We start from the raw sequence: 13736 nt of genomic DNA on the forward strand, positions 1-13736 counted from the left end.
AAGCCCAATCTTCTGATTATTTACAGCTAAAATATTTGGTGTCTCATAACTTTCACATATGATGTTAGGTAAATATCTTTATAGCTTTAATTTGACCTGCAAAATGGAAGCCATTCATGTTGCCATAGTTTCTTTTTGTCTTTTGAAGAAAAAAGTTAGAATTGAAGCACAGTAACAGACAAGTCACATAAGACAACCAACATATTGGGAATCAAATTGAAATTGTGAAATAGAAAATTAATGAAAAAGAGCCAAAGGTAGGTGTGCAGTTTATTTGAGCAGAGAAAGCACTGTTTTTTTTCTGATAGCTGTGAATACAGCTAGTGACCCTGAATTAGTGACTGATTATTGACCTTTATCCTTTATTTGCATGATGAAAGAAAACAATGTGGATGCACCATCCTAAAAACACAACTTAAATTTTCAGTGTCCTGTTTTGACCCTCCAGGAAAGAAAAGTTTTTCAGAATTGGGCTTCATTTAATATTCAGTGTCTGTAATATTAAAACCTGTAACCTATATAAAAAAAGTCATTTGTGTGATGGAATCAAACACCTTCACCTCCAGCTACATGATTGATATCAAATTTAGGCTACTACTACTATTGAATGGGAAATAGAACCAACGAGTTTAAAAACTTGCAGAAACAGGTTGGGTTTGGAAAAACCTGACATCATTGCTCATGGCCAGATCTGTTCATACTAGGAGGTAAATGAAGAGGAAAATGAGTCAGCAGTTCTGTTCCATGACAGCAATTGCACTACACTGGAAAACTAACCCAGTCTGTCTCAGAACAGTCTTGGGTTGAATTGGTTTCATGAATCCCAGCTGCAGGCCTGTTATTTAGTATTCAGTCTGAAACTTTTATCTTTATAATGGGGTTGATGATTTAAAAAAAAGAAAATACCAAAACTTACTGAAAACACTATAAAACAAAAATTGCTGCTTGATTCCTGGAGGCATTTCATGATGAAAACCATAATCTGTACCATATTTCAAAATCCTGCATTTTTAACATACATGGTAATGTTATTTCAGAATACTGTCATGTTGTAAACTGTCATCTGTATTGTACTGCACTACAGGGTGTATTATTTGGATCTCTTGTCATTGTCAAGTGATTTTAAGTGTGGCGCCCTCTGGTGGCCTTTAACATTAGCCATCTACCATATCAACAGCCTTTACTCAAACTATCACGTAATTGTCAGCATTATCTCTACATGTTCAAATTCCTATTTTTCCCAAAACAGTATCCCAAAACCAAATGATTCATCGCTGTTAAAATTTATCAAATGAGTGTTGCCCATCAGTGCTGCCTGATGGCATATTTCTTATGGATTAAAATTATAACTATTAAATTAATCTGCCCTACCATGATTTAACATCTGCGTTTGACTTTTAGTAAAATGAAAAACTATGGTAGCTTTAGAAATGTTTGACCATAGAGTGCTCATTTAACACAAAGTATTTTTCATGTATAATCCCTGAACAGATATTAACAATATAACAATAAAAAATAATGTTTTTCTTTGCAGAGAACCATGCACCAAATGACATTTTTTAGATGGTTGTCTTAGGTAAGGTATTGTTACTGGGATGGAACTACAGCGAAAAGCATTTCTGTGATAAAACCAGGAGCACATCTGTAGAATCCCAGATGAAACAGTTGTTTCACTCTGTTTGTACAAAATGAAACATGGTCAGTTTGGATGTAAAACGCATTAGATCTTTACATTCTTTATTTATCACCCTTTTTCCTGTACGCAACTTCTCAGAACACTGTACACAAAAATAAATTTCTCTCGACAACACAAACCAGTGCACGCTGCCAGTGGTCACCTTGAACTACATTCAGGGAGCTTTTCTAGGCACACGACAGCTTACAAAATCTTACTGTGTGACAGAAGAGACATTAATAAGCTTTTCAGTAGAGTAGACATGGAAAAATTAAGAGAATCAAATTTACTTGAAGGTTGCAGGGTGTATAAAGCAACACATTTCTGTTTATGTAAGAAGCCCCCAAAAATATTTAAGTGAACATTTTCAAATGTGGGGGAAAAAACAAAAAGCCACAGTGCTTTGGTAGAGAGATGAGTAAGTTGGACCCAGGTGGAAGAAATTTTGCTACATTCATGAGATGTTCTTGCATACTTCTGTTTTTTTTTAACCCTCAAATTAGTCTTTCAGGCAGGAGGCAGAGATGCACTGTTGTCACGAGCATGGAGTTACACATACAAATCAGGCTTTGCTTCCTGTGTACAAGACTGCTGAGGGTTACAAAAGTCCTTAACATTGCAGGACTCAGCCTATACAGTGAGTCCTATGAATGAGCGTTATGGATATTTTGAGTGTATTAGACAGACAAAATGGTGGCAGCAATGGACACTGAAGAGGGCCTGCCCTAAAAAAAAATCAGTGACAGAAGGGTCAAATATTTACATCAACGGTATATAATTTCATTTATAAATATGCATATAAATTAGAAAAATAAACTACTAAGGTTCATTCAATCATCTACTCCTACTAAATGCCAGTCTGATTATTAACCCTCTTCATATTTGGTGGAAAAAAAAGAAAAAGGCACAGCAATGAATAAGTGGAACAATTGATCCCTACATTTCTAGGAGTCACATCACAAAATCCCCGCTGAGACAGATGTTACCTCTTCAATTAAGAATAAATGCCATTCCCAAACTCAAATGTCTTTGCTAATGTCACCAATTAACAATTTATTTTAGAATAAATTAAGGCTTTCAGGGGCTTTGATGTTAGTCCTGAAGATATTCAGGCAGCAACATCTTATATAGTTTCCTCACAGTCAGCATATCTATCATCATCTCAGCATGAGTCAGAAAAATTTTAAAAGAAAAATTGTGGGTCAATAGCCACACTTTTGACAGGAAATATTTGAAGCATGTTTCAATGCTTTTTTACTCCTCTGTTGCTGTTTGTCAACTTGTGACTTAAATAACAAAAAACAATATGCTGAAAATTTTCCTGTCTTGTTAATTTAATGGCTCTCAGCTACAGTCCAAATCCCAACTGCTTTCAGTTGTCTGTGCAGCCAGCGCTAGTTTGGGCAGTTGTGTCAAAAAGACAGTCATCAATAAACAGAGTTTCAGCTTTCATACCTCAATGGAGTTTCATGGCAGAGTTGTCACAAATAGCAATTCATGTTGATGACATAAAAAGAGCTGGGATTTTTGAGCACCAATAACATTACGATATTCAACATGTTTCATCATCACTTTTTTTAAAACTTTCTGCCACTTTAGTTTTTTGTTGAGCCCAATGAACTTTATCAGTTATAGCTATAATGAATTTAAGTCAAATGCTGATCAATACATATACAGTACATGCAGACACTGATGAATTTCACACGTCAGATGTGAGCTCATTCAGTACATGTGAACCACAGCTAGACCTGAGGGATGCTGAGCATTAAGATTGTTCCTTCATGCATCACCTCATATCCTCACAGTTACATAACAACCAACTTCACACACATCGAAGCAACCAAATTGTTATGTACAGACAGTTAAGGATGCTACACATAGACCAGGTCTCTGCCCTGATCTGCCTCCTGCAATCCACCTTCAGAGTCTGCCTCTTCCTCATTGTAGCCCTCATACTCGATGGGTTTGGGGCAGCTGTATGGGTGACCATTGTCATCGAAGAAGCGACGGAAGGTGAACTCGTAGAAAGCATGCTCGGGGTGCTTGCCGTTGCGGAACCAGCAGTTGAGTGTGTCATTGAGGTTGTCCTCACCATCGCTGTCGCTGCTCCACAGTTTATCTGGGTCCACAGGGTCAAAGTTGGATGTGTCAGTCGAGTGAGCGATTGTGGGGATGTAGGGTGCCACCTGCTGCCGCAGGTCACTGGAGAAGTCAATGGTCTTAAAAAAAGGATGGGCTTTGATTTCATCTGCCCTGTTCTTGCCTAGGCGGTCTTCTGGGCCACGGCACAGTTTGACTATGAGATCAGATGCCTCGGGGCTGAGCTTGGCTGGTGAGGGGATGTGCAGTGTACTCTTCCAGTTTATCACCTGGGTGCAATAGAGAGATAATGTCAAACACAATCAACAGTAGGTATGTACTCAGACTGCAGTAGCTTCACACACCTTCAGCTGCGTTTCCAGGGGGGTGGTTGCTAAGAAGGGCGGCTGCCCGACGACCATTTCATACAATATGACACCAACACTCCACCAATCACAGAGCTGGGTGTACCCTAAAGACCACACATCACATATGTAGTTTTTATACATTTCAATTCATAATTTAACTTGTAAACCTATTCTCATACCTTCAGTAAGTCATCAACAGGGACACATTCAGGCCCTATTTTACTGTGGGACTGTGGACCATTACCTGTTCGGAGAAGCACTTCAGGTGCAATGTAGTTGGGTGTCCCCACGAGTGAATGGGCCAAACAGCGCTGGTGCTGCCGGGCCTTTCTCCTCTCCAGAGGCTTCAGACGATCAGTGCAGCGGCAGTTAGCTGGATCTTCCCATTCCTTGCTGAAGTCCATGCTGTCCTGTCTCACATGATCACCTGGAAAGATGTCACAGACAATACTGAAGAGTGTGTTCACACAGATCAAAGGAATGCATCACGCTTAGTGTGATCAACCTATTTGGCTGAGGTACCTTCATTGTATTAGACATTTTCAGACTTTCTGATCACTCTTGTACACAACTCTTGATGAGAGGCTTCAGAGCATTTAGAAAAGGCCCACATTTAAAAAGTTCAAAGATATTTTTTTCAACAAAGACAATTATTTCTGGAAGGTTGAAGAATCTCCAAGTCAGATGACACTTAAAGCAGCTCTGTTTATGCTGATGGTCATTTTAAAAATAGACTGCATTCAATCAGGGCTGTAATGAACATTGCACTCTCATCATTTTCTGTTACTACTCAATAATTTGTCATACAACTCTGCTGTTCTTCATTTTGGAAACTGACCAACTGACCCGCAGGCAAAAAGTGCTTGTTAAGATTGACAGATGAATATATCCAGAAAACACTCATATAAAACTGTCTAAGTAACTCACCCTTTATTGGCAACATGCCATTCAATTTTTCAATAAAGAAAAAACAAACAAAAAACACTGTCCAGTATGATGGACCAACTAAAGTTAAAGCAATTAGCTTGACAACAGAACCTAAGTTATTTTCATTATGGTATTCAATTAATTTTTTATATGAAAATTGAGTGGTTTCAAACATTGATATTACTTGTTTTCAAAGTTTCTTGTCAGTTTTTAATTGTCAATCTGAAAAACAAACATTTTGAAGAGCTGGAGTTCTGGGAAGTCATGAGTCACATTTTTCACTATTTTCTGAAATTCTACAAATGGCAAAGAAAACTGAGAATATTATAAAAATATTTTGTTACAACGACTTAAAATGTTTTAATTTGTCCAGCCATTGCTATTAATGTATAGTCTCCATTTTAGATTATGTTTCAAACTGGTAGGCTTTGAAATAAGGGAAAAAAAGACTACTTTGGGAGATCACAAATTTTAAATCCAATACTTGCTCGCTGTTCCCTGCTAGACTTCTCCTTAAAACAACACGAGTTTATCATTGCTAAAAAACACACACACAAAAAACAGTTTATCTTGATTATCTGGTTGTCATAATCACTGCAAGGCAAAACTGTTATTGAATATAGAATTCAATGCCCATCCCTAGTCGGTTACTCTGTTGAGTACAACCCTCTGCCAATGTCCATGTAATATTTATTAAGAAATTCATGAAATCATCTGGATCTGGCTAAAAAACTCTTGCTCTCTCACTCTGACAGGTCCCTCCACAGATAGTTTTTGGAGAAATAAAAAAGTTATGGGTTCTTCCTTGACCCATGCTACACCTCAATCAGATAACTAGTTTTAGCTTTAGGAAAACCTTGATTAAGAAAAATTAACTGATACCAACCACTCTGGTAGTACTTGGAGTCATGTGTCCAGCGGAAGCCAGTACAGAGGCCAAAGTCAGTCAGCTTTATGTGCCCGTCTCGGTCTATCAGGATATTATCTGGTTTGATATCACGGTGTATGAAGCCCATCTTGTGGACACTCTCCACAGCACAGGTGAGCTCTGCAATGTAGAATTGAGCCAGCTCTTCTTTGAAGATGCCTAGTCGGATGAGCAGGCTCATCATGTCCCCCCCTGGGATATACTCCATGACGAAGTAAAGGTTGTCCTTGTCCTGGAAAGAGTAGTAGAGGCGCACCACCCACTCGTTGTCAGCCTCGGCCAGGATGTCTCTTTCAGCCTTGACGTGGGCCACCTGATTTCTAAGCAGCACATCCTTCTTACGGAGCGTCTTCATGGCATACAGTGCTCCTGTATCCTCTTTCCTGGCCAAGCAAACCTCGCCAAAGGCCCCGATGCCAAGGGTCTTTATCCGTTTGAACATTGATTTATCCATCTTGGCCCGCTTTAGTCGGATATAGTTGGACTCTTTCTGACAGAGCATCATACGCATCTGCTCCTGGGCTTCTGAAGACAGACCCACCTGAGCAGGGGACACAGTCACGTGATTAAACAGCTCATATTTTCTGAAATTATCTTCTAACAGCTATATGACAACACATGGGAGGATAATGACGAGCATGAAGTGAATCAACTGAGTTCTAAAACAATAAAATATGGCAAACACATTCTCCCAGTATCATTTTAATCTGAAGAGAAATGCACAAGCATTGTGATCAGGAAGATGGAGGGGTCATGCATTTCCTTCGAGCACTGCAGAAAACATGCTTTCATTAAAAGATGCAGCATATTTAAAACACAACTTTGTGTGCACCTGGTTTTTGTTACATATTGAAGACTTTTGCGGAATAAACACCCACCTCATGAGAACCAAAGACCAGTTCTAATTCAGCACAGCATCATTTATGAGTTCCTGGTTAAGTTAAGGTCTGAATTGAGGTTATGTTAAGTATAGGTTAGGATTAGGATTAGGGTTTGGGTTAGGTTGTCCACATGAATAGAAGTCAGTGGAATGTCAGAATAAGGACAGCTGTGCGTGTGTGTGTGTGTGTCTCACAGGACACAAGAGATACCTTTACCTTTTAGATCAGCTGTTAGTGATAGCAAGGAGACAAAGGAAGAGAAAGAACAGCTAAGAAAAAATAGAACAGCATGAAAGGGGCATCCCATAGACAGTGATAATGAGGGAGTAAAACTTTGGAAAGTATGAAAGATACTCTAAGAAGACATTTACAAATGACTGGTGAAATCATTCACACTGGTATAATTTCTCACCCTCTGCATCTCGCTCTCCAGCTGCTTCCTCCTCCTGATCCGCTGCTGATGGTTCTTCAAGATGTTCTCGACATGCTGCTCCATGAAGAATTTGAAGGCCTGTGGCGAGTACAGAGCCACTCGCACACACTCCCCTCTCCGCTCTCCGTCTTTCTTGTTTCTGCGTACAGGAACAGGCGATGTTGTGATCAGCTTCTTCTCCCTCTCTGCTGCCGCCATGCCTTCAGGGCTTTCAGCAGCCTTGTCTCGTGTGCTGTCTCCAATGCTGCTACCATCCTTCTCAGTGGTCTCCTCCCTGCCTGAGCCAACCTTACTGGTCCCTGTGTCATATGCTGGGGGACAGGGTGTGGCTTGCTGTTGGAGAAGGTGCTTAGGGTAGGGAGGAGGGGGACCCTGGTAGCTGGGTACTTCTGCTACAACAGGAATCTGAGGAACAGAGCTTGGAGGTTCTGGGTAAGCAGGTGCTACTTGAGGTGGTGGAACTTGTTGAATCCACGGAGGGTGTGTGGGGGCAACGGCAGTATGAAGCTCGGGCTTCTGGACTCGCATGCTTTTAACGGGCTGCAGGATGGGAGCCTGTGTGATGGCAGTGACCGTGGTGGCTGATGGTTGGGAGCTAGGTGGGTGGGCTGTTCTGCTGTTCAGCTGGTGATTGTTGAAGGAATTTGAGCGAACAGGCATGTTGTGCTGCCATGAGGGTGACAGATCCTGGTTACTGCTATTGCCAGATGAAGACTGTGGCTGGTTTGGTGCCAGGGGGGCTTGAGGCCAGGATTGAGGACCAAGGTTGTACATGTCAAGGTTGTGACTGTTCCGGTTGGGAATCATCATGGACTGAGGGATGTTTCCCCCGTTGACATAAGATGGAGAGGATGCTGGTCCTCCTCCCTGCATCTGCTGGTCAGTGGGGCTGTGGCGGCTGCTCTGGTTGACTGGATAGGGGGGGGGAGGCTGTCTGCTGCCCCCTGCTATGTAGTCTGCTTGAGGGGAGCCATTCTGAGACCAGCTTGGAGGAAAAGGGAACTTGCTCCCCCCAGAGCTTTGCATTATGATAGGCTGGTGGCCCACAGGTACTGGACTGATCCCACGCTGATTCTGAGATGATGTAGCTGGGTACCCGTCAGGCCAGGACCCCTGAGGGACCGGAGAGATGCGGGGCACAAGATAATCCATGTTACCAGAATAGCGCTTGGTTGATGGGTTGCTGTCCCAAGAAGTTGCAGGAGGCATAGGACCCCGGTTCGGGGGAGGTGTGATACTTCGCACCTGAGGAGGCAGAGGTGGGTTGACCCGACTATTGGCAGGGTGACCCTGTGGGAAAGCAGGGGGTGGCCCAGGACTATCAGAGCGGTACACCATCCCATCCACCATGAGGGGACCATGTCGAGGAGCCAAAGACTCCTTAGAGCCCTTCCAGCTTGGCCTTCTCAGCACAGGCTGCATGTGTGAAGTCCCTACAGACAAAAGTGTGATGACAAAGGTGGTGTTTATTTGTCAAGAGGGAAATTTTTAAAACTCAAACCAAAGCAATCACTTTTTAATCATGGCTTTCGACAAATTAGAGTATTTTCCAGCATAAAATTTATTTACACCTAATTAGCCATGTTTTCAATGTATTTCTTTTTGACATACTGCAAGTGAAAAACTGATGGAAGGGTCAAATTCAAAAAAGGCAATGAATATAAAAGGAGAAGATAAAACATTTTCTAAAGTTTGAGCATAACATTCAAATCCTATTATATAAAAAGAGACCTTCCACTAGCAAGGTGGACATTGAGAGGTTTACTTCTTATGTGCGATATTTTAAAGAAAGAGCAACAACAGCTGTTCAAGGAAATGAATGACATGCATAATAATGGTAAGTTGAAATATTCATTGAGGAATAATTAACTTTGAATTTGAAAGAAAAAGTCTGCTAGTTAATGTGCTTCGTTGCAAGCTTTGACATGGAAATCAAACTGTGGCTGTGGCTTCTCCACACAATAGTGGATGAAAATATACATTTATTCAAAATTTCTTTTGCCAATTTTCTTCAAATTCTGTTTAATTTGGGGAAATGGGAACCCAACTAATGCTAGTAAGCAAGAGGAAGCAACACCCATTATTGGTAAAAAGTCTGATGTGCCCATTAACAAGATATGATTTAAAGCCTTGTACTATAAGACAGAATTAAAATACAGTTACACTTTTAGGATTTACCTCTTTAATTTTTTTTGTAAATATTGGCAAACATTGACCACAACTCACTCAACAGATTGTTTTCACCATTTTTCAATACATTGACATTTATAAGAGGATACACATAGCACCCTCCTTTTAGCTATTATGTAATGAAAACAAATTTCAAACAAAATATGTCTTTTATGCTGTGTAAAATGTGTACATATGCATAAATAAAGAGCGAGTGTTTTTTCACTTCAAAGCCATCAAGATACATCGAGAAGTGGAGGTACACAATGCTGTGTTGTGACACAACCTGTCACTGTCACCCAACAATTTCAGTACATTGTTTTTAGATGATTACCAACCGCGACAGCATGTGGCTGGTATTGTTTTCACCTATGAGTCTAAGTGTGTGTCATCATGGTAGAATGTCGTCTTGTAGACGCCTACTGAAGCGGGAACAGACATGGAGGCAAGTAGTTTAGTGTTTGTGTCTGTTGGCAGATTTTGTCACCACAATAGTATCACAACTGTACATGATTAAGTCTTACAACTTAAAGCGATAATTCACCTAAAAGTATAGTTTTCACAATATGTGTCTTGAACTCATAAAGATCTTTTGTGCTGACTATATCACTTCTTTATATATTTTGCTTAATGCTAACAGTGCCTAGAGGCACCAAATAAAAACACTAGGATTGTACAAAAACACATTGAACAAGAATGTCTGTTTACAGGTCATCCAGAATAATCTACATCTTATTTAAGTGGTGATACAGTGAATGACCACAACTGAACATGAGCAACTGCATGTATCAGCTGGTGGCACCCAGTGCTACTGTGAACACATGCTGAACCTCAAGTGTAATAGGTTATTTTTTCATTCAAATTAAATTGTTTGTGGATTACTGAGCATATGGTTTGATAAAGGAAGTGTGGCTTGTAATGGAAAATGTGCAGACTGATGTTTTGCAATTGTTTTTGATTTTGTTAGCCATCAGTCACCATTAGTTTCAAGCTAAATTTACATAAGTGGCTCTTTCTGCATTCGGGAGTCAAAAAGAAGTAATACTGGAGGGAAAACAGGTCTACAGGATTTCAAGACACCAATTTGTTATTTCATCAAAGACAAGACAAGTTATGGGTGAACTACAGCACTAAATTGTGCTTAATTGGGATTAAAATGGAGGCTGCATTGTGGTGTGAATAAAGGGGTATCCCTGTTTTACCCTGACCCACATTAGTTTTGACTCAGAAAACTGTAAAGGTGTGAAGTTAAAGTCAAAATGGAGGATCAACTTTGGTGTTGTGAGATCCATGAGAGTTCATGCAATAATGACAACTGGGTACATGATGGGTCAGAACATAAACATGTTGACTGATAATGCAGCTGCTGTGATCTCAATCCAAGATGGTTTTTCATGCAGATATGTTAGATAATCATCTACAAGCTGAAAAAGTTCAATAGTAGAACAGAAATTGTGATAACTGAAATAATGAATGAAAACCAAAACAGAAATCTAGTCAGCTTCTCCCAAAAACATGACATGACTCGTGTTCTCTTTTTCAGGAGGTATTGTCACATCAAATGTCCAAAATCTTTTGATAAACACGAATGTTGAATGAACACTTCTGGATAAAAGTGAAGACAGGATAGCTGGCAGTGAGTCCCGGTGGACTGTTCACATACCTGTGGCTTTCAGGCATGATGTGTTTGGGTTGGCAACTGCCATTTGTTCCCTCATCGAGTCTTGGTAGGTAACCTTAGTCATGTAGTCCACAGTTGCTCCTACACTGCGGCTGCCAGCCTGTTTAAAGGAAAGAAAGAACATTTCTCATTTCGAGTGATAAGGTAAAAAAAGGAAAATAAGATCTAAATAAAACATATTACATATGAGAATTAATCAGAATATTTTACATTTGCATGTATGTGTTACTCACATTTTTACTTAAAAAGATAAAATCAATGAAGAATTTAAGTGAACTGATAATTTAAGTCATTCAGGATCCATGCACATTTCCCTGCCAATGCATTTCTATAACTTCTTTGTGCCTTTGAAGAAAATTTTTATGGCCATACATTCTCTGATAAATCTGTTTACATGAGAAATAAATGGAAATGTCAAAATTGATCAGTGTATTTGTAAATCCAATTGATAAAACCTTTTTAGTTTGACACAACATGAGCGTGTATAAAGTTATAAAATATGAACCAAAAAAGATCTTTCTGTGCCAATCTGAAATAAACCATATACACTCTAACAACATCCATCCATCCATTTTCTTCCGCTTATCCTGTTAAGGGTGGGGTGGGGGGGTGGAGCCTATCCCAGCGGCTTTTGGGCGAGAGGTAGGGTACACCCTGGACAGGTCACCAGTCTATCAGAGGGCCAACATATATAGACAGACAACCATTCACACTCACATTCATACCTACGGTGAATTTAGAGTATCAATTAGCCTAGTCCCCATTTACATGTCTTTGGACTGTGGGAGGAAGCCGGAGTACCAGGAGAAAACCCACGCAGGCACAGGGAAAACGTGCAGACTCCACACAGAAAGATCCCGTGCCTGAGCCGGGACTCGAACCCGGAAACTTCTTGCTATGAGGCGACAGTGCCAACCACTGCACCACTGTGCTGCCACTCTAACAACATCTTTTGCAAAATGTTCTTTTCCACAACTGGACATTAATTTCCATGTTAAAGTTCCATGAGTTTTCCTTTTTTTCCATGACCATATGAATCCTGCTTGTTTATTTTCGCAAATGACAATAAAGCCACTGAATCTTGTATACAGTTTACAGAATACACTTACTTATAGTGGGGACTGCCAAACAAGACAAAACTTCTGCCTTGTGCACTGTACATGCTTCTCATTTCTCTCTGCACACTTTTCATTCTTCAAATAAAACAGTGTACCACCTCTGACTATTATGTTTTGGATTGGTGCAGAATGACTACCCACCCAAACCCCCACAGCAACCTGATCCAGTGACAAAAATAACAGACAAAAAAAACCATCTCACCTCCTCAAAACAAGTGAATGGGGGTTCCAGTGACATGTGTTGGTTCAACTCAGCTGATGGGCCTGAGGTGACAGGCTCATTGGCAAAAGGCATCAGGGACTTGCGGATCTCCTGTAAGGCCTTGTGATAAGGGTTTTTGGGATTGCTGCAGCGCCCCTGTTGCCTTGGGTCATCCGGGAGCATTTTCCCAGTAATGTCTAATTTAGGTGGGTCAGAGGGCTTGGACAGATTTCTCAGACTATTGCGTATTTCCTGTAGCATTTGTTGGCTGTTGCCACTGTAGTTGCTGGTGGGGAACGTTTTGGGTCTCATTTGTCTGTATCCTTCGGGTTTCTCCCCCCTCTTCATGTAAGAGCATATACAAAGACGATGAAGGGGATGAAGACAACGTTATTCAGTTCAGCAATACAGCTGAAGGTCGCAGGGGTCTCTGGAGGCTGCCTTCACCTTTGCATTCTGCTGACAAGGAGTGTAGATCAGTGATGAGGTTTTCAAAGTATCTGCCATGTTACCCACAAGAGTTGGAAAAATAAGATGATGAGCATACTATTTACTTACACTTGATGTATATCTTCAATTAACAATATAAATAGTTATCTATTGTCAGGGATACGATTTTTTTCTATTTTGTATTCCAAGATTTCACTGTTACCTTATTGTAAAGTGCAAAACTATTAACTGAAGACACTTGTCACAAGAGAATTCACAAAACAAGCTCCGATTCACTTGTTCGCGTCGTTAGCCTTGCACGCTAGCAGAGCACAACCTAACGCAATCTGTCTCAATGTCGCTACTAGCATACGTATTTAACAAGACTTGCACAAAAACAACTATGACACGGTGACTCCTACCAACAGACAATAGTTTTCTACACTTTTCTTAAAACAAACTTTATGGCACTTACCGCCGCGGCCTGTGCGTTCAAGGCATCCATTTGCTGCTAGGCTAATTTAACAACAGTTCGCGGAGTAGCCTGCTAGCTCGAAACACTTAGCCGTAGCTGACAACTCACCAGTTTCTATAGCTGCTACTTTCCTCAAGACTTTTAGTATTTCGACAAGAAACGACAGTTTCTTGAACTCTCTCGGTGACGAGGGTGCAATTTTTAGGTAAAATGTCCTTGCTGTACCGAACTAGCTGTTTCCTAGTCGTGTTGGATTCGTGGGATGTCTGAATGACAAGTACAACTACGACAAGGTACACACAAAAGTGTACTCGTTTCCGCTTGGTTTATTTTTTCACAATAAAACGCGTTTTCCAGAGATAATGATTTGT

The 13736-nt window shown here is 40.6% G+C and overlaps 1 protein-coding gene across 3 annotated transcripts; it reads right to left on the bottom strand.

Moving 5' to 3' along the window:
• Positions 1–1574: 1574 nt before the first annotated feature.
• lats1 (large tumor suppressor kinase 1) lies at positions 1575–13657 on the bottom strand. 3 transcript variants are annotated; one of them, XM_086189218.1, is made up of 8 exons: positions 13474–13657; positions 12462–12917; positions 11124–11241; positions 7271–8724; positions 5936–6518; positions 4367–4549; positions 4120–4226; positions 1575–4044 (listed from the first exon to the last, which is right to left on the bottom strand). In XM_086189218.1, exons 2-8 carry the CDS (start codon positions 12807–12809, stop codon positions 3547–3549), a joined length of 3291 nt encoding a protein of 1096 aa, XP_086045344.1. In that variant the 5' UTR covers positions 12810–12917; positions 13474–13657; the 3' UTR covers positions 1575–3546. The 3 variants fall into 3 exon arrangements, with proteins under 3 accessions (XP_086045344.1, XP_086045345.1, XP_086045343.1); XM_086189219.1 differs by having other exon boundaries at positions 12462–12920; XM_086189217.1 differs by having other exon boundaries at positions 13366–13657.
• Between the last annotated feature and the right edge of the window lie 79 nt (positions 13658–13736).

This window comes from Aulostomus chinensis, chromosome 20 (genome assembly GCF_037954235.1).
Source record: "Aulostomus chinensis isolate RoL2024-O1b breed Wild chromosome 20, RoL_Achi_v1.0, whole genome shotgun sequence".
Lineage (NCBI taxonomy): Eukaryota > Metazoa > Chordata > Actinopteri > Syngnathiformes > Aulostomidae > Aulostomus > Aulostomus chinensis.